A 24,799-nucleotide genomic window follows, 5' to 3' on the forward strand; every position below is an offset into this window, starting at 1 on the left:
TCCTCTTTGATGGCTGTGCAGGAAGAGGATGAGGAGGTGTTGGTGGAGTGTCGTGTCCGTTTCTTGTCCTTCATGGGCGTGGGACGAGATGTGCACACATTTGCCTTCATCATGGACACTGGAAACCAGCACTTCCAGTGTCATGTGTTTTGGTGCGACCCCAACGCAGGCTGTGTGTCTGAGGCTGTGCAGGCAGCGTGTGTGGTAAGCTCATATTTAATTCTTTCATAATGAAATGATGATGAAATTGTTATTTATATTTCTTTGTTGTGTCACTATTCCTAAATGAATGTCAAAGGGTGGCTTTGACTTTAAAGGAGCAGTTCTACATTTTGGACAGTACACTGCTTGCTTGCCAAGCGTTAGATGAGAGGACTGATACCACTCTCTTGTCTGTATAGTAAATATGAAGCTACCGCTGGTTATCCTGGCTTTGCATAATAGCCGACAGTGGGGAAACAGCTAACCTGGTTCTGTCCAAAGGTATTAAATTTGCCTACCAATACATTAAAAGCTCATTAATTAACACATTATATCATTTGTTTAATCCATACAAAATCCAAAGTATAAAATCTAAGCGCTTTATGTGCTGGATTGTACTGGATTTTGTTACCTTTGGACAGGGCCAGCCTATCGGTCTCCCTTTGTTTTCTACCTATGGGCTAAGCTAAGCTAACAGGCTGCTGGTAGTAGCTTCACGTTTGCCCTACAGATGAGAGAGTGGCATCAATTTTTGCAACTTTCAGCAAGAAAGTGAGTAAGTGTAATGCCCAACTATTCCGAGAATAAATGACCAACAAACTGTAGGCAATATACATTGTGTTGTATTTTTCTTGCATTTAACCCAAAACCCAAACAATAAAAACTCCACTAACCATCTCCTCTTGTTCATTAGCTGCGGTATCAGAAGTGTCTGGTGGCAAGGCCGCCCTCCCAACGCGCTGGTTCCTCCTCCTCGCCCTCTGCGGACTCGGTGACCCGACGGGTGACCACTAGCGTGAAACGTGGCGTCCAGTCTCTCATAGACACTCTGAAACCCAAGAAACAGCCATCAGAACTACCCCAGCAATGACCGTCACCAGTGACCACAGCACCACCCAGCCGACGCCTGGAACGCCACTCACACTATCGCCACGACAACACCTAATCAGTACCAGCCATGGTAAACAATGATGTACATATATGTTAACAAACACCACCGCAGATGAAGGAACGAAGAGCAATCCTCCAAAATGCCTGATGATTAAAAAAATAACAAGAAAACGTATGTTTCATGAGGAGGAATGGAAAAGCTGCAGCGTGTTTGCTTCTGTCACTTGGTGTCACTGGTTGAACTTTGACCTTTGAACGCTACTTTGCCCAAGTGGAAACCACCTGCTGGCTTCACTGGCCCTTACTTTATGTGGATTTCTGGCCTAGATGGATTACTTGATCAAGCGGTCCATAGACAGGATACAGGATTACCCAGAAGAAAAAGATCAAATTTCTATTTAGACTGGTTTGTGTAACCACTCATTGGTTTACTCAGTTTTCTTTCACGCTCTGTCCCCTTCTGTAAAATATATTCATCAGCACAGAAAGAGCTCCTGGACTAGATGGCAGAGAGGCTGAGCTACAGGAGCCTTCCTGACAGAAAATGGGGTCTTCTTGCTGTCAAGGGAATCTGACAGGTGAATGAGCAAAACAACCAAGACCAGACAGACAAGACCTGTCAACACTCCAGCAGCCGACCAAATGGCATAAAAATATTTTGATCCTTAAGATGTGTGACAAACTTGAAACAGAAAGAAACTTAAAATCCCCTCTGAGGATGAATGAAGTGATTGTAATAATGAAGTGTATGTAAATGATTGTATGTAGGAAGAGAGAATTTAGGGTACAAATCTTGTAGATATGAGGGAGAGATGAGCTGTTGGTGACAGAAAATGCGACAGATGTGGGTTTTGATTTTGCATGTTTTCTTCATGGGATATGTTTTTTATGTAGATGAGTTAAGGGTCTTGGTAAGAAGAGTGGTGAACACACAAGAAACAGATGCTCTCAGCACAAGTCATCTCCACTTGACCATGACTGGATTTACACTGGCACAAAAAAAAAAAAAAAAATCAGGCCTATTTCTAACCTATACTTAAATAAAAGGTTACTCTCTGCCCCATTAACACAATTACTATTACGTCATTTAATATTTTTTACTCTCCATTCCCTCATAAATGGCTTGTTCAGCAAAAGAAAGGTAACAGTTTTTAATGTATTTTGAAGCTTTAAATTAGTTACGAGTGTAGGTTTTTGCATTCATTAGAGAAAAAATGAGTTGGAAAGCTCAAGAATGTCACATTGCTTATGTCCAAACTTTACAATTTCCTCAGGAATCTTTCTGCATACACCTGAAGATTTATGTGCAGTAGTAGCAAGAAATTCCAGATCCAATCTTTGACTACACAGTAGTGTTCGCCCTGCCTGAACAGCATGGAAAAGATCAAATCTGTGCCATATAGTAAGGGTTAAAGCTGTATTTTCTCTTCCTCAGTAAATCCAGCCGGTCTACTCCCACTCACAAACAAACATACACACACAAATATGCACATACGGCGGGGAAAAAAGTCTGCTGTCACTGCTATCAAAACCTTTACACTGCTCCTGTGGCTCGGGGCCACCACCTGCACTCGACATGAACTCTGTGAATGCAGTCAAATCTTAGCGAAAAACACACTCCCACACACAAAACAAATGAGAGATGCTGTAAATCATTTCAGTTCTGTTCTTCACTCATCTCTACACCATGTAAATGTAATCTGTTGTGACAATAAATGCATTACCAAAAGAAAAAGCAGCAGCTTTTTGAATATGTCCTTTAATTTTTCAGGTCACTGGAACCTTAAGTAATAGCTGTTCATTATGTAATGACATTGTAATGACATTGGCCCAGCCCTATAAATATATGCAGTTTGATTAGATTCTGAATGAGGCAAGGTTCTTCTTTATGGAACGCAAAGACGTGGTAATAATGACTTTTTAATAATGACAAGTGATAACCTCAAGATTTGAGGTGACATTTTCACATGCTCTGTGAAATTTGGCAGTTAAATAACACTATACATTTTGGTGTTAGATTTAAATACTTCTGACTTTATTTTAAGTAAGCACTTGGCACAAAGGTTAACACCTCTTTCATATTTATGTTGGGTTTTTGTGAGCTCAAAACAGAGGCCGGGATTTCACCACATCCTTGGAAAGGCCACCACTGGAGCGGGAGAGGGGTACAGTCTGACCCGGACCCCTCCACTTGTAGTTGAAGCTGGGGCTGAATCCCGTTCGGCTGTGCTGGGGAGGAAAGAAGTTGGGAAAGTGAACAGGAGGCAGAACGAGCACCACAGGCTTCAGCACCTCCTGAAGAGCTCTACGAGGACGAGCAACAGGGGTAGAAGGAGGAGGGGCGGGATGCACAGAGGTGGTGGTAGTAGTTGTAGTGTTGAATACAGGGGTGATGCTTTTGGTGGGTTTGCTGTTTTCTGGTTTGAGGGAGGAGGAGCAAGAACTTTCTTGTTTCGAGGAAGCGAAGGGGCTGGACACGGTATTCTTTACGGTTTGCAAGCGCAGAGATTTGGGTTTACCTGAAAGACAAAAAAACGGGATAGAGGTCAGAGGAAGAGAACTTGATTTTTTCACCAAACTACAGAAAGCACTGAGAAAAGGGGATGAGAAATAAATACTGAACGACTTCTGTTCAAACCAACATTATTCCTTGCTACTCTTAGCCAAAATCTAAAAGGAATGGTTTGACATTTTGGAAAAAGTTTGCTTATTCGGGTTCTCACTACAGGTACATGTGGAGATTAATTCTACTTATCTGTGTAAATATGAAGCTACAGCCAGGAGATGGTTACGATAGTTTAGCAAAAGACTGGAAACAAGGGAAACTGCTAGCCTGGCTCTTTCCTAAGGTAAACAAGAATCCAGTTTTTGTATGGATTTAACAAACAAGATATAACTTATACAACTGCAAAGTTAACTGGCTGTAGCTTCATATTTAATGGACACACATGAGAGTGACATCAGTCTTCTCGTTTAAGCCTTAGTAAGAAAGCAAATATAAGTATTTACCAAAATGTCAAACTACTCCTTTAACCAGCTTCATGTATCTGTTACAATATACAACTGAATTAAGATATAGGACTGAAGCAATCATGCCCACCTTGTGATGACCACCGTCTGTTTGTAAATTCCTGATGTCCACATAATGAAGTACTGTTTCTGCCCTTCGTCTCTTGGTGTTTGGATTGAATACAGACTGAAAGGTGGGGCTGAGAGGTGCGCACACGTGCTGCTTTTTTCATCCTGTTGGTATGTCCATGGAGCTCTTTTCTGGTTGGCTCGTTGGAGTTGATCCTGTCCAGTATGCCTTTGGCATTTGCCCTGGCCAGCACTTCCTGTGGTGTCTCATTGACCACTGGCTCAGGCTGTTGAGAAATGACAGTTTCCATGACCAAATAGCTGTTGTGAAAATGTAATGGAAACTATTTGTTTAACTATTGTATGCTGAAGCATATAGTTAGCGCTCCAGGTAACTTCACTGACTGGCTACCCAAACACTCCAGTGTAAGAAATAAAATATAATACTTATTATATTTATATATTATATTCTCATTTATCATAATCAATGAGAAATCACAAAGAGATTAAGGCAAATCATATAATAAACATTTAATGGATCTACTAAAAAAAAGATTAATTTACCACAATAAAAGAAAAAAGAATTAATGCTTGAGTTGCTTTACACAATATATAATATAGGAGAGGAGGAGAGGAGAGGAGAGGAGAGGAGAGGAGAGGAGAGGAGAGGAGAGGAGAGGAGAGGAGAGCCACCATGTCCTTGTTGCTGGCTGCGGGGTCACCTGCTGTCTCAGCACCAGCACACACAGCAGCCTACTGCTCTCCTCAACACCTGAATTATTCACAAGCACAGTGTACACTACGGGGACATGCAGCCTGTGTGGGTTTATGTGTGTATTTTGTTGTAAGTGCTTGTATGTACTTTAATGCAAATGCATATATGTGTTTGTATAAGCTATCTGTAATTCTGTGTACATAGATATGTTTGCAAAAATAAAGTGTGCCTGTGCATGCGAGGAGGGTGCATTTTGCACAGGTGCATGTACCTATAAGTGTTGAAACTCTGTGCACACAGGTAAACATGTCTTAGAAGCACGGCTATAATGCAGTCTTTGGTGGACGCCCTGAACTTCATTGATGCTAACTCATACAGACAGGGGGCGCTGAATTATTCAACAGACACTCTCCTTTGCCTCCCTTTCTTCCCTTCACCCCTGTAAATCTCACTTCCTCTCCACTAACCAACTATGCCATACTCTGTAAATCTCTCATTTCCTTCTACACTCTGCCAAACTAATCTGCAGAGCGCACCCTGGGGCGGAGCCCATTCTGTTTCAGTACTGTTGTCTGAACTCATTACATCCAATATATCTTGGCAAATATATCCAAATTTATGGAACTCTTCTTACACAATGAAAAAAGTAAAAGTGAAAGGTGTGGGGTTCTAAACCCTATATTAACATTGTCCAACTTCGTCCTTCAGTAGTTACAGTCTTTTAGAGCAAAGTCCACCCATGATGTGCTGTGCTTCCTCTAAAAATTTGACCAGAATCACTTGAATGTCTTTATTGTCCCCAGCTGTTCCTGTATGGAAGGCTCATAAAGAACTTCACTGGGCGCTTCTATGACAGTCGATGTAAGCCAGACAGCATTCAAACACTTATATAATTGCTATTTTTATGGTGCTTTTCAGAGTGCCACAATAACTTTTGATTAGCTGAGTTTATTGGAGGTAGGGAGAAAAAAATCATGTTTGAAGCACCATTACAGCAGTTTGATTATCTTTTCATTCCTGCCAGTGGAGGTATAAAACATGATGAACGGCCAGAGAGAAGCAGACACTACAGTGCGAGAGAGCCCCGTCATACCCGGTGGGGGTACGATGGCTTAATAACCCTGCACTGGCATCATAAGCGTGAGAGCAGATTTCATAATGTGAGGGAGTATGTCGTAAACATGGCTATGTTGTGGATTATGAGGATGTGGGGAAGCCCTGTAGATCAACTGCAACACACTGCACCTATGGCCAGTTAGACCTAACAGTCTACTATCTAGCCTAAGTAATAAGCAAAAGAGAGTGAGAGTGAGAGTGAGAGAGAGAGAGAGAGAGAGAGAGAGAGAGGGAGACAGAGTGAAAGAGAAGGATAGACAAAGAGAGGAAGATGAAAGTGGGTTGGAGACGAGATGAATTTGGCTGAAATAGAGGACTGAGAGACTTTATGAAGCAATTAAAGCCTCACGACTCGACGACACAATAGAGTCAAAGACAGAGTGCGTACCAATTATCAGTGTTCATAAAAGAGTCAGAAAATTGATCTGAGGGCTCCTTTCAGACACTGACATTTCTGAATTTGCCTCCAAAGACACTCTGTCCAAGAAATTTCTGCTGTGTCTACTGTGTCCAATTCTCAAAGGTAATTCCAAAACACCTCCACAGACGTATACACAAATAAAAGAGGACTCAATCACCTTTCTGGTTTTTAATATGAGCTATGACATACAAGACTCTCTCTATCCAACTCTCTGCTTTTTATGCTCAGAGGGTGACTCTCACTGTCATCTTGCTCCTCTCATCCCCTCATCTCATTGTGACGTACTGAATTTCTATTTTTTCTAAGTTGACCCAGACAATGTCCTCCTCTATCTTCAGATTTTCCTTTTGAGCATTCATTCACACTCAGCCCAACACCTTCCCCTACATCTCACTTTTCTTTCTTGGTGCTGATTAAACTCAGCCAGGATGCCTGTGTCTGTGACCCAACATTCTCATTTCTTTCTTTCCTGTCACAGTCTGTGATGCTCATTTTCACCTGATCCCTGCATACCTTCCCATTCAAAGGGCTCTGTTTCTACACTTAGACAAACATGCTTCAGTTTCCCAGTGGATGTTTGTGTGTGACAGATAGCAGACAGCACAGTGTACCTGCTTCATCATAATTCCCATGCTTGCCTTAACGTTCACCAATTAAACTTATTTCACCTTGTCTCTGTTGTTTCTGTGTCTGCGTGCATCCATGAGAGAGCCAACTGTATGATGGTTTTTCAGGACTTGAATGAGAGTGGGTGAAGGACAAGAGCGTCTCAGCAGATATAAATAATGGATCAGTCAGTGTTTGACCTCAGTGTATACTGTATGTGTGCAAAAAAACATACTCACTGTATCCTTTCTGTGAACAGCAATTTAACAACTGAACAAATTGTCAGGCAAACATACAACAGTAAGCCAAGTAACATGCTGGTATCACACTGGTTAAGCCCTTGGTCAGGTCCAGCACTACTGTTGGAAATTTTCTGTCATTGGAGACTAGATAGCTTGCCAGGGCCGGATGCTAAATGATCTAAATTTGTCCCTGCTTGTCTCTTTGGCTGCACTGCCTAAAAGCAGCAGCAGCAGTGGAGTGGTGCTGCTGTGGTGTTGCTACTTTTTTAAGATGTTTTTTTTAGCTGCAACAGATTCTGTTCAAGAAGTAAACATGTAGAAAAAGGTTCTGACTTTACATTTTAAGATAGTAAGATAGAAGTTCCTTATTACAGCAGAACCTGAAGGCCGATGAGGAACAGCATCTTAGGTAGATTTCACATTTGGCTTTGACATTGAGCCATAGAAGTTACTGCTCAGTGATGTTAAGTATTTTCTATACATGTTATTTAAATGTGCAATTCAGCTTGAGTGCATTCCTGCATGACTCCTCCTTTCTTGTGCTCACTAAAACACTAAATTGACCCTAGACCAATTCATCAATGTAAACCACTGTTTTATCTTTGTAAAGTTTCGTTATGATTTAGTGATGCTCACCTCTCTGGTGAGAACAGCCAGGAAGCAGCCATTACTCTGTTCTGAGGGCTCCAGCATGAAGAAGGGGTCTGTTTCCTCTGGGCCCTCTGCATTGTTAGGAGAGCTGAACAGGGATGGACTAAGCCTATGTGAAACACACACATACACATAAAAAAATATATTGTATGAACATACGTAAGTTAATAAAGTTAATAAAAGACACATTAACTAAGAAAAAGCACTAGGGCTGCAAGTAATTATTATTTTCAATATTGATTAACCTTTGGATGATGTTATTTCATTATTCAATAAATTATAAATCAATTGTTTCAGCTATAAAATGCACAGAAGAACCAGTTGTCTAGTTAAAGCTAGTGTGATCCATACCCATATTATCTGTGTTATTTATGCTAGCCTGAGGCATTGCCAGCACACCAGGCCAGCTTACTGCAGAGAGTTGTCAGTCTTGGTATATTCAAGTCTACAGGAATGGTTGACTTCAACAAGTCTTAGTTCTTCACACCACACGAACAAAAACACACACACACACGCAAAACCTATGGAAAACTATAAAGGGTATCTATGGGAAGGCAAGCTGTCTGAAAACTTTTTTCAGTGTTTAGAGACACAAAATGGCAACTTTGATTATATTTTCACTGAGTCTCCTTCAGTTCCTGCCTGAGGTGTAGTGGGACTTTGACAGAGGCCTGTCTGAAAGGAGACAGACAAACAACTCCGCAGGCTGAGAGACAGCGAGGCAAACACACAAAGAAAGACAATGAAAGAGCAGAAAGTGCAACAGGGGACTGAGGTAAAGAGACTGAGGCTGACCTGAAGTTTGCTTGTTTTGGTTCCTCCTCCTGCTCAGAGCTGGCCTTGGCTTGTTCAAGGGCTCTGCTCACAACCTCTTCATTCTCCTCTGGGTATGAAGAACAGGTAGAGTATACCACTGCCAAAACCTTGGGGACTACACACAAATATGCATGAATATATCAACATATTGTATGTATGTAAATATAATGTAGTTTAATGACACTTAATACATACAAGGAAAGCCAGTTTACTGACATGTGACCACACTTCTAAACGACAAACTCATTTAATGTTCAATTAAACCAGGGAGAAAAGATAAGCACACACACATTTAGTTATAGAGTGTTTCCTCCTCTCATTTTGTGACAATTAAATGCGATTATTCAAACAGAGCCATCCTCCTCATCAAATGCTCCCTTTGAAGAAATGGATTGTCGAATATTAATTTCTTCATGCTGTTTACGTATGTACATTCCTCATTTTATTCAACTGCTGCTGGCTTGTAGATTTGTGAGGCTGTCGGCTGTTTGATTTCCTTCACTTGAGATATGATGTCTTTCTTGCTCACAAATTGTAGTTAGATAGAAACATTTCACGCAGAGATTACCACAAATAAAATCTGCTCAAATGTGGCAAATTGTCTACAAACAAATGTGAACAAATGTCTGTGTCTTTGTCTTAGCATGTGCCTACGTAGAGACACTGAAATTATACCATCAACTCAACCCAGCCAAAGCATTCAATATGCACCCACCATTAATTAACAGTATCTAAACTGGAAAAATGTACAGAGGGCCGATTGATGACAGTGAGATTACAGGTTCTGGTTTTCATTGCACCTAACAGAAAGACTTCATCTGCTTGATGAACATGACACAGACCAACACAAAAAGAAGAGCACTGAACAATACAAGATGGACCCCGATTAACAAGGTACTCAATGGAATAAATGAAATATATAGAATGCAACTCAGCAGAAGAAACTCTGCCTGCAGAAAAGAATTGTAACATCTGTATAAAATACAATACAATATCAATTGCTCTACATATCATGTGACTTAACAAAGTAGGTCCTTCTGCCAAGTTCAGTTCTACAGAATCTATGCACTACAAAGCAGAATTACTAATCACTTGTTTAAAATATGCAAGGAATGCTGCAGCAGACTGTGGCTGACCAGCACAGAGCAACATTAGCATTCCTAATTAAGACTCAGACTGTCTCCAAGGGACACCACAGGCTCCAGTCTAATGGCATACGAGATTAGATAATTAGGAAGTATAAGCTTCATTGTGTCAGAGAGGTGAGAGAGGCTACATGCACAAGACTGAGATCATATGGTACGTGTGTCTGAGTGTGCGTGTGTGTGTGTGTGTGTCTACATGAGAGCAGGTGGTTCAACACCCACACTTCAAGGCATGATCAATATCCTTCCTCTGCTGGGCTACCAGAGCTTCCAGTTTGCTCTGCGCTATGGAACCCTGGGATAGGTCCTGCAGCAGGTCTGGGTCTGAGAAAACAGAGAAACAGTATCTGAGTTTTTTTAATTGTTCTGTTTAAAACAGTGCTGAGTATAAGTAAAGATTATATATAAGAAATTTTAATATAACTAGCATATAGTAAGTAGATGGTTGGGCTTGATTTGACAGTTTGTGAGAGGGTTAGGATGTGCATGAGAGGATGAGAGGATTGTGGGTGGATCATCAAGAATTATCTTTGAAACAAGATCAAACATAGCAATAAAATGGATAAAATGGACATTGATATTCATAGTAATGCTCTTCATCTTCTGTTTAAACAGAAAAATAAGTAATCATGTAACTCTGTGATGGAATTGTTTGATGTGGAATTGTTCCACTTTACATTTATTGATTAAATCACTGCTTACCTTAAAACTTAAAACCTTTTTTATACCTCTTTCCTATTTCAGTATGGACACAACAAGGTGTAATATAGACAAGGTTACAATGTGTATTTCTTAAGTCCATACTGTATGGCCCTGCTGAATGCATAGAATACTACATACCTCCATTCTCTTGCAGTATAAATTCAACTGGGTTGCTGACTGCAGACACAGAACACTTGGGAGTCAACAGGATAACGCGCACCTTCTGAAGTCGCTTGTCACCACCATCCAAAGACTCAAAGACCCCTGGTATCAGCTTCACATCTGAGTAACATGCACATGCAGTGTAATAACAACATAATCATAAACACACATTTGTAGAATAAATAGAAGTAGAATAGAAGTCTGTTCACAATGTCCCTCTCTCTTTCTTTGCAGAAAGATTCCCTGCCTGAAGGCATCTTCTGCAATTATAAAAAATGTCAGCTTTGTCGTGCACTTAATTGTTTCCCTAGTGACTAACTAGGGTGGCAGCCGCTATTACCAAATAATATTTACATAAATCCTGGAATCTCAGCGGACACTGGTCTAAAGTACACTGGCTGCTCTGGCAAATTGCTCAAAAGAACAAACTACCAATTTTTTAACCAAAACTTTCTGTGTAAATACCCCCGTCTTTTTTTTTAATTAGTCAGCTCCCAAAAAGAAAATTAATAGCTGTTTACTCTGCTTCTACTTCCTTCTGTATATCTTCTTTTATCATTCATACAAAGACACAAACAGATTATGACATGAACACGTCCAATCTGTGCCTACTTTTGCAGCCCATAGCAGAGATGGCTTGCTGTAGATCTTCCCTTTGAGCATCCGTACGATCGCTGATACAAACATAAACTGTGGGCAGGTTTTTACAGTTGGTTTTATGTTTCTCAGCAATTAGGGAGGCGGTGTGGCAGACTGTGAGGTCAGAGAAGCATCCCACCATGAGAACATCTCCTTCCTCAGGTAACACGGAGCACACTGCTTTTGGGCCTAGGCTGCAAGACTTATCCTACAGGCACATTGAATGAAAGGATTAGTTTGGTAGAGAGACCAACAGATTTCAACTTAAGACTTCAAGAACCAGGTTTTTTAGCAACACTTGCAAACTAATGAGACACAAACTGAGATAAGAGAAAGTAATAGGAAGAGTTACACTGTATGATAGTGGGAATGGAACTGATGTGGGAATAGATGATAGAGAAAAGGGAGTTTGGAACAGCTGTTGCGAAGCAGAAACTGAAGGGAGTCAAGATGAGGAGATGGAGGAAAAGAGAAATGTAGAAAATGAACGAGAGTAGCGGTGTAGTCAGATTACAACAGAGATGTCCTTCAATCAATGGGATCCCCTCTGGAAATAGTGCATAACATATCCCTGTGGAACCACTGGGCTGGGTTGAGTTTCTGTAGTTAGCATCCAGATCACAGGGTTTGTCAGAAAAGACAAACCAGGGAGAATGGAGAGAAGAACAAGGACATTTGCAAAGAACAGAAGAGAGAGAGTGTGTGATGGAGACCCATAAATCATGAGAGGGAAGAAGTGGAAAAAGGAGAGGTGATTGAATATTTGATTGTATTTGGCTGCAAAATCTGATTCAAGTGTGTTGTAGTGCTGTGTGCTGCTTATGGTTTGTATGGCAGCTTGACTTTAATGGAGTAGAAATTAAATGATTAAACCGCTCATCCCCTGACTTGAGAATTCTTTATGGCTCAAAGTGAAGTATGGCCAGATGGGGGAATCTGATGTGAAATATTTGTATCTCAGAAAACTAATCTTAGTTGGCATCAGGAACCAAGTCTATTACCAAAGTTAAATCATAAATATCAGTGAAGATATAGATAGTGCTGAACAGAATTCCACAGCCATATTTAAGTACATAAAGGAGGCTGCCCTTGTCAGAAATCTCCTCTCTGTGTGTAGCTTGTACCTGGATGATGAGTTTGTGGTCGCTAAGTAGCTTGGTGGCGTACAGCTGAGCTTTCAGCTGAGCAGGGAATACCAGTATATCCCCACAGTGGGGATCCTGGCAGAAGCTCTGGCCCCCTAGCTGCCCAATCGATTTCACCTGCGAGAAGCCTGCACTCCGCAGAACACTTTGGACCTCATCAAGACTAGAAGCAAAGGAGAGGGCGGCGGATTAGTGGAAGCCCAATAGAGGAGGGATGAGGACGGGAGAATGTTAGAGTTGGGAGAAAGAGGAAGACTGTCATTATAGATAATAACAGTGTGTAGAATTGCTATGTGGCCTTTTAAAAGACTTTAAGACTTCAATAGTAATATGTGCAGTAAAAACCATTAAGATACACACTAGCACACACACATACACACACACACACCACTCGTCCCAACAGGTGACCTTTACAGTCCCAGAGCTTGCTGAGGGTTGTTGCTGATTGAATCTGTCCGCAGCAGCAGGATTTACACCTAACTGAATCAGCCTGACGGGGCGTGTGCAAGAACACACATTAGCACACAAACACAGTGACACATAGACACGCACTTACACGCGCACACATAGTCTGGTGGTTTAATTGGATGTCAGCAGGGCACCTGGCCCATAAAACACTGGGCAGCACCACAAGTTTAAGGTCTGTGTATAGATGTAGGTGAGTGCGTTGATGCTTGCATTTACTCTGTGTATGCTTTCAGTGCATTCCCATGTTCATGTACAGGTGTCAACGTATAGATATGTAATCTGCTTTTGAGTGGGTGAGCGCATACTAGTTTTGTGTATGAGAGTATTTTAGTTTGTGCTCAGCTGACCTGCTCTTCAGTGTGTTGACCCATGTGTAAAGTGGAAGGCTGCTTGATCTCTCCTGCTTTGTCTTCACACTCTCTGGCAGGATATACTCAATGGACAGGAGATTGTGTTTGATCCTGCAGCGGGCCAAAGAGGCTGCCAGCTTGGTTTTAAACCTACAAAGAACACAAATAAAATTTCTTTCTCAGTTGGTCCTCCCTTTTATAGTTTGAATTCTTTCTTTGTGCTCCCTCTTATTTTCTGTCCTTACCTGAGAAGACAGTTTTCGACATCTCTAACTTCCTGTATCATCTCCTCCTCCCCTAAGCATTCCCGTGGGAGGAACTTCCTGTCCTGGAAGTCATACAGCATAACAGCAACAAGGCCCATCTGATCATCTGGCTGGAGCATAAGAACAAAATATACAGTTGATTGATGACACCTGTTTTAACAAGAGAACAATGAAAAGAGGAGGAACAAGAACAGAAACTGCATGTAGACAGATGTCTAATTTTAAATAACATGGCTTGGTAGAAAGCTTTTATCTATTGAAGGGTTACACCTCAAAAGTCTGCAGCATAAGGTACATATGTAGAATTTAAAAGTGCATAAAACCAGCACAACCTGATATTTGAGTGTATAAGAGAAAGCTCTATTTTGGTTACCTAATGAGGGGTGCAGTGCAGTTATAGTATTTATCTGTATTGATTCAGAGACTAAATTATCCAGTTTTCAGACACTGATACACACATAGTAGCTCAAGGATGTCCTGCCATGACCCCACCTCTGCTAATTAAACAGAGGAGGAAGCCTGAGTTGTGTCTCTACCTCTCCTCCTCTACAATGATCTCTCTCCCTTCAGCTCTCTACCTCTCTCTCTTCTTCTTTCCATGTTTATACATCTCTCTCTCTCTCTCTCTCTCTTTCTCCCTTTCTCACTCCACCTTTCTGTCCCTGAGGGTGGGAGGGCACCAGCTGCATTAGTGGCAGATGGTGTTCCACAGCAGCAACAGCTTGCCACATCCTCACTACTGGGCTAATGGGGCGAGAAGCTAGAACGCTACAAGGGTTTATGTTGCAGCTAAGGAATTAGCCAACACTTATTATTCATTCCAGGCGCTTTTGGAAAGGTTGGTTTATGAGACAGGTTGTGGCACTCCACTTTTCCTCTCTTGTCCTCCCTCTCTAGCTCAAGTTCCATTTGCCCTTTACCAAGGTTAAACCCTTGGGTGTGGGAAAATTCCCAGTCATTAATTTGCCTGGCAACAACATCCCATGGTAGGAAACTGGCGCACAGTAAACATACCAGCTCTGTTTGTCATTTCAGATCCACGCCTACAACATAAGATAGTAACTTGGTCTCACTTTGCATGGATTAATTTTCTATTTTATCACATGACCATAAGCTGGGTTTGATCAATCAATGTGGCCAATGGTTAAATTAAGTTAAGTATTATCAGATGAGTTTTATAGATAAGGCAATTGGAATACATGAGATATGATTAAAGTTTCATGGCTCATTTTATACAGGGATTGGATCTGTTTCATGTTAAATGTGCTGCTCAGCCTAATATGTTTGCCTCTACAGATTTGACATTGTCACTCAGGCTATTTCCATCCTCCACAGGATTTAGGCTTCATTTTCTCTCTCCACTGAGATCAAATATGCCTCAGGCTCTTTCAGCATGCAAGTCTATCTCTATCTGTATCTTCATTTTTCAATCCCCCTTTTTTCCAGTACCCTCATGTACCCCCCTTTTTCCAGCCAGCCTATTCCCTCTCACCCACCTCTTTCTCCTTTCTCTATCAAGGTTGAACTTTATAGATGCCAGCAGTGTAAAAGGAGGTGAGCTTGAGTTCTAAAGACTGTCTCTTTGTGTCTGGGCTTTATTGTCTCACTAGAGGGATGCAGAGTAACGACCTGCCACCAACACATAGGGAGACCCATTCATTTCACCCAGGGCCATATTTCAGAGGGCTACAGTGTGAGTGTAGGTGTGTGTATGTAGGGTTTGCTTTGCAAACACACATTCATGTGTATTAATGTGTCCGTATATGTTTGCGCCCTCACTGAAATAGACGTTAGTTGTCTACAATCTTTACACTCCATGACTGCTCAGGTTTTCTACACAGCACCTCTTGCTTTCATCACTCTTCTCCTCTACTAGCTCTGTGCACACAGACTAGCTCTGCACTCTGTGCATGTTTTATCACCATCCAGATTGCTGGAGAAGGAGCTAAAGCAGCCCTCATCTTTCCACAGCTTTTTTTATGTGGAATGTTAAAAGTAGGGTGAGTACACACCAGTCTCCTCCAGAGGATACCTCTTCATGTAAGTAGCAGGGCATTCTTCTACTGTCTAACAGCAGCAGGTTCACAGCTGTGTTAGGAATTTTTCTTTTACGACTACTCAGCATAGCCTTAGTATCACTAAAAGCATTCAGCACACTGGTTCATGGACAGATGTTGGGTAGACATTGTGTAGAATACACTTAGATGCTACCTCCAAACACACTGCCCCTGGCTTGTTACAGCATTTTGATTTCATCACAAATTAATGAGGTGTTTTGTTTGAGAAAAGCATTAAAGGAAAAAACGCAGCCAGGCATATTCTGCCACATAGTACTTTTTAGATGTGTTACTCCAAAGGGAGCGATTGTCATCGATTAGGGCAGGGAATATAAAAGGTGTATATAAAAGGAGAAAAGGAGAAAATAGGAGTGTATCAGTGTAATACATCAAAACTACTTTTACTGATTAGAGGTCTTGAGAACAAAACAAAGAGTACGTGAAGTATAAACAGCAGGACAGGAATACAGTACACTGAGTAAGGCTCCATCAAATCCTTGAGAGTGAAAGAATTTAGAAAAAGAGCATGAGGTAAACACATATACAAAAGAATGGCATTATAAACTCCAGAACTTACTTCTGGTCTTTTTTGAACAATTGAAAGAAATTTATGTGCCTCTCTGTCACATAATGCTGACATACGCCAAAGGATTAAACATGTTTACTTCTGCTATGTTAAAAATACTGCCCCTATGGAACTCACTTACTATTGGCTGAGTTGGGTAAAAGTAGCTGTCAATCATGATGTCCTCCAGCAGTTCTTGATCTGTACAGAAACAAAGTAAAAAAGATTAGGTAAAAGGATGGAAATGTAGTAATGGGGATTTCCATTACTAATTTTGCATCTGAGCAATACATTTGTATATTAGTGCCATTTTATATATTAGTGTCTAATTATCCCTAGAAAAAAATTCCCACTCTTTCATTTGGAGCAATAGATAAAGGCACAAGAAATTACATACTATCCATTAACTGGTAAAATATATGCTACGAAGGATAAATCCATATCTAATGATAGAAAAAAGAGAGAAAAGAGATTAAGACAAAGGGAGAGGGGCTCCTAGAGGCATACCAAACGATCGTGATTTAATTTGAAAAGATAATTCAATTAAATGAGGAGGGGGGGGGGGGAAATTTCCCATGATTAAATGCTTATTTGGTTCTTAATTAGACTTAATCTGATTCTTCATTTGCCTCATTTCTTTCGTTTATTGTGTCTGTAGTGAGTGCATGTGTGAAATCAAGGGACTAATGAATTAATGACATCTGAAGTACTTGACAGGGTACATCTAAATATGATCTGTGAAACCAAATATAAGAGCCATGCATGTATTTCATACCAGACTACACTGTGTTTCTGACTCTTGTTACTCTCTTTATTTTATCTTCATTTATATTCATCTTATTTAACACCCGTTACATATGATGAGGTAGCAAATTGATGGACAGCTCTACAATTACGCTTTGCTTGCACATCTTATCAAACTGGACAATAGAATAGAAATATAACTATATAAACTGTAAAATGGTGAGAGCTGCCAATCAGATATCTATGTGTGGTTTATATTGTTTTTAATCCCCATGCCCTGACTGTCACGTCATGAAGGCAGCCACTGTCTCGATAGCCAACAAGATGCTTTCCCTCTGAAATATACCAAAACACAAAAAGACTTATCCATTTCACACCCATCTGTGAGCAGTGGGCTCTCCTTTTCAACATGAGGGAGATGGAGAGATGGCAACACTATCCAGGTTATCATGTGAGGATTAAAGAACAGCTGCTTCCAAAGCCACTCAGCAGGTACAGTGTTTGCTCATTATACACAGGAAATGGGAAAAAGGATAAATTCTCTAATGTGGACGTGTTTCAAGGGAGACTGGCACACATATCTATGTCACTGCAGAAGAGTAAATGAAAGGTGGAAATGAGGTGCATGTGTTTGAGTAAGTGTGAAAACCTTCAGTTGTACCATTAATATGCGTGTGAAGTGTGTCTGCTACATGTGTGGTTGCCTTCTTGGTTAATTCTTCTTCGTTTTAGACACAGCTCTTAAGCTGCAAATAGGAGGTACGCCCAGGACAGAGCCCATCTATTGAGACAACATGGAAACCACGGACACCGCTGTTAATTTATCACATCACAAATCATGCCAAACTGTACTCTTGGTCTCTGCATCCAGGTATATCAGCACACAAGCAGCCAGGTACACAAATAAATTTTGCCATGTAATGGAGCTTATCTTTAATTGTGGAAACAAAGGCATATCATCAGCAGTGCTCTAATTTAAAGCTGATGTAGGTCAATAAGGTTTACAACAGTGGCCATTACTGCAGAGGGTCCTCCAAGATAAGCCCTGAAGAGATAACCACTCACTGCACACAGTGAAGCACAGACCCCAGAAGGGGCCATGGTGGTTGGGTCTGTAGAGGTCACAGTCCTCCACATGCTATAAATCATACACAGCAGGTCGAGTAAAACACAGAGAAAATTCAGCTATAAATCACATACAGAAGACGTCTTTACACAGCAGAAACAGTGCTGGGTTTTGCTTGTGGGACAAGACAGAATTTCTCAAATCAGAGCCCCTGGTACTAGAAATTGACATGCAAAAAAGGCTTGGAATCAGTCTAATGAGAAACTTGTCCTACACCAACAGGAGGCACTAGTTATCCCAGGACTTTTGTTGAGGTTGTGTGTTTTGTGGCTTCTATCCAGGTATTATACAATGAACAGTGATTGATGGGGACTGTAGTCAAACAGATCCTTAGTGAAAGAGCCAGACCTGAATGCAGGCACCTCTTCAGCCAGTTCTTTGTCTCACAATGTTCCGCATCAATGCACCAGATTGCACATTAATCTGACAGAGGAGCAGCCAAAAAAAAAGGTACATGCCATAAGTTACGCAATTACCTTTGGACTAAATAGCAAGGCTCTCTTACATGTTGTGCACATGCACTATTTAACATCTGCTAAGGCATACTGGTGGTAGCTGCTCTGATTGTGGTCAAGGACAAAAAAGACAGTCTTCCTCTCTCCAATATTCTAAGTCTAGCCTCATACAAAGTGGTCCTAAGAACCTTTCTAGTTGCACATAGAGAATACAGCAACCACAGTCATCTGACAAGGGCGTCTGGCAGCCCAGTTGGACAGTATGGACAATGAGGCAGAAATACTCAGAGGAGTAGCCAGTGGAAAGAAAGAGGGAGAGCAGGAAAGGAGGGAGGGGGGCTCTCATTGCCTGCGACAAGGTCAACTATTTTCTACCAGTAAAAATTCACACAAAAATGACTTTACATAGCTTAAAATCTGAACATACCTCGAGCAGTGAGAACATACAATATGACCAATCAACAAGAAATGAAACCTTGACAACACAAACTGCCTCTAGGTCAGTGATTGTGTAGAAAGTCACTCAGATATGAAAAAAGAATTTTTAAACACACGGAAGAGGTCGAAGAAATAGTAAAGCCCTGAAGATACAAAAGAAAGAGAACAATCAGAACAAAGTGTAAGAGAACAAGCAGCAGAGACGAAGGCAAAAAGGACTTGACTGCTAATATTTGTTATTTGGGCAACTTCAGCCTTGTCTTTGTTTTAAAAATGTCGAATCTACACCAGGGTAAACTCCAATTTTCACTCCATATTTTAGTAGTGACTGACAATCACAAAGTCTGTGTCCTCAGCCACCGACACGGAGATTACTGGACAACGTTTTTGTTTTGAGCAGATAACAGTTATAATCACAAGATCAATACCAGAGCTCATTGGCATTTTGCTCTGTGCATTTTTTCGCTGCTGAAGCATTTCTTCTTTGGGTTAACAACTGACCTCAGCTCAATTTTGGATCAGTCATTGCAAGGCAGTGCACGAATAATGTGTTTCGTGTGTGTGTGTGTGTGTGTGTGTGTGTGTGTGTGTGTGTGTGTGTGTGTGTGTGTGTGTGTGTGTGTGTGGCTGCCAGCATGGGTGTGTGTCACTAGTAAATCAATTTCTGCACCAAAAGTCACACTGCTCATAGGAGGAGGAGGAAGAGGAGAGATTAACATTGGCTTCCAGGTTGTGTCATTTCATCTGCACCCAATTTCACCACACATCGAGACAATCTAACATGTGACCAACATGTGTATGTGATTGAGGAAAGTCACCTTCTCCATAACTGGAATAAAGTTTCATGAAAAATCAGCCCAAGCTGCTCTACGTGTGAAACAATGATGTACTCAGAAATTGTTGTACTGTAACACTGCAAACTGATTCAGCTTCAAATACACATGAAAACTAGAATTTATTTAATCCATTTTCTGTGCAGACCATGTTCCAGGAAAACAGTAAAAATTAAAGAAAAAAACATTAATTTGTTTATTATCCTGAAAACTAGCCAATGGTGGCTGAATTGAAATTGTACAAATTAACCAATTCCAAAAATGTTAGGTGTGGGGGATGGGGACTGTAAAGAAGAACTGTACTAACATAGCACAGATAAGAGAGGAATATTTGTCTTTGAAATAAGCTCTGAACAAAAAGAGGATTAAATTTAGCAAGTAATGCAGTATACTGTAATTATTATAAGCTCAAGCAGGCCATATTCTCCTGTAAGTAGAGCTTAGCTCATGTTCTCGTGCAAATTAATTTGTTTTCACGTGCCTACAGTAAAAGCTAATTCCTCATTCTGGTTAGTGCATACAGGCATCCTCTTGTAGAAACAAATAAAGGGTGATGAATGAAAACAATGTCCTGGCAATAAGATCCCTAAGTGCTCTCTTATTATCCTTAGCAATGTAGTCGATTTCATCTAGAAATGTAAGTACTATGACCTACAGCGGTAAAACTGATAAAGGTTATTGCAATGATGTGCTGGGGCTTGTGATGATAAATTAGATGCTAGATTTTGAGGTGATCTGCATTAATTGTGGGACATGTAGGCCCAAGGCTTATCCTAGTTCAGTGGATGGGTGGTGAGAATGAACAAAATCATTCATGGCTATGAGGGTGTTCCTGCTACCTGACCTCTCCATCCACTAAGAACGCATTAAATCGATTCCAGCCAGCTTCCTGCACTGACAGTCAGCTCACCTCGCCTCCCTGATCACCATGGTGATTACACACCTCTGTGACTTCGGCCACCCAGACCCCACCCCAGTCCCAGATAACAGATTATGGGCTAAATTGATCTGTAGCATCACATAGAATTCCCCCTGGTCATTCAAGCATTTTTTTTATCTTCTACTTGCCCTTCATCAATCTATCTATATCCAATTCTACCTGTCAATTAACTTCCCCAGGGCTATTCATTCTCATTTCAAATGGCTGTTTGTTTGTTTGCCTGGAATCAAATACTTTACTTGTTTTACATGCAATTTAATGTACCTGAAATAAATCAAAATAGGGGTCACTGAACACTCTAAACAAGTCACCCAAAACACACACTTCAAGTGTATAAAGGGCGTGGCTGTGTACATGCATGCAAGGTTGAAAGAAAAAAGGAAGCAAGAAAAGAAACAAAGGAAAAGTAATAAGGACACAAGGTTCAACAAACCCAAACAACCTCAGGTAACCAGTCACTGACAAACTTACATTTAAGCGTATTGAAGGCTAGTCCATAAGCAGTACGTTGCATCTCCTCATCTTTGACGTCCGGTAATGGGATTCCACTCTCTTTGCCATAATTCACCAACCTGTGGGCAGCAGGCTTTTCCAGATGGTTATTCTGAAAGATGATTGATGCCAGCAGGTAGACTCTGTCTGGGAAGCCCAGCTGACCTTGGCCAGTGGTCTGGAGCTCTGGAGGAGCAGCAGGGATGTCACTGTCGGCTGGGTCATCCAGAGGAGTCAGATCTTTGCTGCTTGCAATCTGGGAGTCAGCTATTTTTAATGTGGAAGAGCGACTGTTTTTATTTCTAACCATCTTCTCAGTGATGTGTTTCCTCTTTGACACCTGACAACATGCCAAAATAAATCGTTACTTTAAGGAGTTAAATAATGCACAAACCACTCATACACAAGTTAGACACTGAGATAAATTTGGGATTTGGGGCAGTATAAAGAAAATCGACTTTTAGACATTATTAAATAAGTTACTTGTGAATAAATGTCCACAGTCTAGCCATAAACGTCACTGCAAAATGTGTGCAGCCAATCAATTACACTCAAAGCTAACGTTTATAACCATGGTGAAAATGGTGTGATTCAAATATCTATGACTTAACCTTGCATTGTTTCATTTAAGGTTAGCTAGCCAGGGTGAACATTTGGCCAAAAGTAATGCTTTTCGAAGATAATGTGGCCTAATTATTTATTTAAAAATGTAACTGGCTGTAAGTATTAAGTAAGGCACATAACAGTAAACTAATTGAATATTCTGTTTTGAAACAAGTGAGGAAATGTTAGCTAATGGCTACTATGATGGTTACGTTTTCGGAATGATTCGTTAAAAACCTAGGCAATGATTTAACCAAGCTAACGTTACTGTTTGTTAACAGCGGTAAACTAAATATTTCGTGTAATTCACCTTACCTTACGAGAGGAGTGTCCCGCTTTCGCTCCCAAAAACACTTCACTCGTATCCGGGAGTTTTCATGTTTATTTACCGGTGCAAGTATGTAACGCTAGTTTTAACGGTAGTTGCCACTGTTGGTCGTTCTGGTGACTCCTTGACTCGAGGCAAATAAATTCCCCACTATAAATCTGGGTCCGTTATGAGGCAATGGGCGTCTCCGCAGATGTTTACAACACCCCCCACTCCAACCCTTGAATCTCCTCTGTTATTTATAAAACTGCTTTTAAGTTTTAACACACCCAGTGTTGTGCCTCCACTTAAAAACAAACTTCCTAAATGTCTGTATAGCACTTTTTGGATTAGCGTGCTTCCATCACCATGGCAACCGCATGCCAATTTCAAGGTCCTGTTCTTCACGGATCAAGAATTAATCTCTTTAGCGCTGGATGTCCTCTGTCTATCTGGAACATTGTGTGCTTGTTAAAGTTTTACAGAGCAATATGTCAAACGAAAGCTAATGACAGCACTGGTGGACAGCCATAGATAAACCTAAATCATTTGCAGATGGCGTGCACCTGCTGTTTCAGAACGAGGGTCCATGAAGAAGGTTTCATGCAAACGCAGGGGCGAAGCTAAGGTCTGGGGAACCTCCATTTTCCTCTGCTCCTTGCACTACGATTATTCCATCTGAGACAATCATCTAAATTACTATATGTCTGTATAAAACTTCAACTTACACACATTGCACCATACACATAAGCAGACCTTTTTTTGAAGCCTATATTGAGAAAAATTGTACCTCTGAGACTTCCATTATGTTCTCAATAACACTAATGTTACACAATTTGATAAAGATTCACTTGTATAATGTGTCATTTGTTTTCAGTCTTGCACATTTCAACCAAAATCTATTTCAAATGTAACGTGAGATAAAAGGTTTTCTGTGTCCAGACACTTCAAATTCCTTTCCATAAGGTCAGTCAGTGACACTAAACAATAGTGCAATGAAGGCAATATGGCATTGTTTTGATTTTTTTTTTTTAATTACTTTCAAAGCCTTTTATTTAAATCTCTTCTTTAAAGTAAAATAGACAATAATGTGAAAGTATGAAATACTCAGTAACAGTGTAAAACTAGTCCATTATAAGTAAAAGTGTGCATGTTAATGTTGCAGCTGGCTGAGGCGGAGCTGATTTTAGCTGCTATATCTTCTGTTGGGTAGTTTAAGATGATTGTATGTCTTCTATGAAAAATCTTAAGCTGCAAAGAAACTAGGAACAACAGCTGTCAGATAAAAGTGATTTAGTAAAAAAGTACCATATTTCCCTTTAAAATGTTGTGGACTACAAATATAAATGAGTATAAAATGGAAACATCCATGTAAAGTGCCTCCAAATTGTGCTCAAGGGTGGTAATTGTGTAAAAAAAAAACCTAGTTCCTTTCCACCACTAGTCAGTCATTGGTGAATTCATTGTATCATCACAGTGATTTTCCCCTTCTGTGTGTAAATTTAAATGACGACAGATAATACTTTTCCAAGTGAAATTTTGTAAAGCACTTGGTAATTTTCCCAGCAGTCTTTCCCTCAGAGCCTGAGGGAAAGACCAAATTACACGGTTTGTACTTCTCCTGGTCTCCCATGGTGATTACGGCCTGCTGTGGCCCCTGCAGCTCACTGAGCACTAATGCAACACAATGCAGTCGGCTCCTTTCAGACAGCAAATATAAGATATTCTCATTTACATCAGAAGCATCGTGCCTCAGCATGACAAACACTGAGGAGGATAAAAAACAATGACTCCTCTGCCTATTTTATTTCTGCTCAACATGGTCCATGTTGGAGAGACTCAATAGAACAATCAACAGACATAATGCCTGCTGCCCCAGCATTTTTAGAAACTCCCTTCATCAATAGTCTCCGTTTAATCATGGAATTGCAGCATGAAACAGTCTCTTACAATACTTTAACCTGGAGAACTAATAAACAACCCACAAATCTTTTTTTTTTCTCCTCTCAGTGGTGAAATTTTGTGAGTGGATTGCTGTGGATGATGAAAAGACAGCAGGAATAACTCTGAGGTGCAAATCCTGTGCACTTGTGTTGCCACATGCAGCTTCAAACAGTTACGCTTAGGGGCATGCACCACCAGATTGTGGGAAAGCAACGCCCTCTACTGTAAGATTAAGGTATTGTGGTGGAAAATCTGGGAGAGAAATTTCTTTAAAAATCTTGTTTTCTTGGGCATCACTCCGACTCTTCTGTTTATCTACTGTACGGGGGTCATTCTGAAAGAGGTTTAGGAAAAAGAAGGGAAACACAATCTATCTTATATACAGTTAGTTTGATGTCTGTTTGATGATGTTTGATGTTTAAAAAAGCAACATATGTTTTGTAAAAAGCACAATATTTCCTCTGAAATTTAGTGGAGTTGAATTATTAAATTGAACAAAAATGGAAATACTTAGGTGAAACACATGTGCCTCAAACTGTACTTGTATTGCACTTGAATTAATGTAGTTTACCTTCCACTTCTGGTATCAACATTATTAGGTTTTCCTTCCTTCCTTATTGTTCTTTATTCCTCCCACCCCCCACACACACACACATACACACACACACACACACACACACA

At 40.6% G+C, this 24,799-nt stretch overlaps 2 protein-coding genes across 6 annotated transcripts in view; one reads left to right on the forward strand and one right to left on the reverse strand.

Moving 5' to 3' along the window:
• LOC111226440 (amyloid-beta A4 precursor protein-binding family B member 2-like) overlaps positions 1–2,816 on the forward strand; it is a 40,729-nt gene extending 37,913 nt beyond the window's left edge. For all 4 annotated transcript variants that reach the window (XM_022751587.1, XM_022751586.1, XM_022751590.1 and 1 more), the window contains 2 exons: positions 22–204; positions 896–2,816. In XM_022751587.1, coding sequence (XP_022607308.1) covers positions 22–204; positions 896–1,072 — 360 coding nt within the window. In that variant the 3' untranslated portion in view covers positions 1,073–2,816. The remainder of the gene's footprint in view (positions 1–21; positions 205–895) is intronic.
• A 44-nt stretch (positions 2,817–2,860) lies between these two features.
• On the reverse strand, positions 2,861–22,397 carry nsun7 (NOP2/Sun RNA methyltransferase family member 7). 2 transcript variants are annotated; one of them, XM_022751591.1, is made up of 13 exons: positions 22,183–22,397; positions 21,244–21,604; positions 16,379–16,437; positions 13,594–13,724; positions 13,346–13,498; positions 12,510–12,693; positions 11,359–11,593; positions 10,723–10,866; positions 10,105–10,206; positions 8,717–8,852; positions 7,907–8,030; positions 4,193–4,457; positions 2,861–3,611 (listed from the first exon to the last, which is right to left on the reverse strand). In XM_022751591.1, exons 2-13 carry the CDS (start codon positions 21,572–21,574, stop codon positions 3,196–3,198), a joined length of 2,280 nt encoding a protein of 759 aa, XP_022607312.1. In that variant the 5' UTR covers positions 21,575–21,604; positions 22,183–22,397; the 3' UTR covers positions 2,861–3,195. The 2 variants fall into 2 exon arrangements, with proteins under 2 accessions (XP_022607312.1, XP_022607313.1); XM_022751592.1 differs by lacking the exons at positions 21,244–21,604; positions 22,183–22,397 and adding an exon at positions 17,642–17,728.
• Positions 22,398–24,799: the final 2,402 nt, after the last annotated feature.

This window comes from Seriola dumerili, unplaced genomic scaffold (genome assembly GCF_002260705.1).
Source record: "Seriola dumerili isolate Sdu_G_001 unplaced genomic scaffold, Sdu_1.0 BDQW01000160.1, whole genome shotgun sequence".
Lineage (NCBI taxonomy): Eukaryota > Metazoa > Chordata > Actinopteri > Carangiformes > Carangidae > Seriola > Seriola dumerili.

Excerpts from the sequence above, each read along its gene's own strand:
- nsun7 (XM_022751591.1), bottom strand. The coding sequence starts at position 21,574 with ATGGTTAGAAATAAAAACAGTCGCTCTTCCACATTAAAAATAGCTGAC. Across the intron at positions 10,207-10,722 it reads TATACTGCAAGAGAATGGAG|ACCCAGACCTGCTGCAGGAC; the intron begins GTATGTAGTATT and ends CTGTTTTCTCAG. Across the intron at positions 3,612-4,192 it reads CAGACGGTGGTCATCACAAG|GTAAACCCAAATCTCTGCGC; the intron begins GTGGGCATGATT and ends TTTGTCTTTCAG.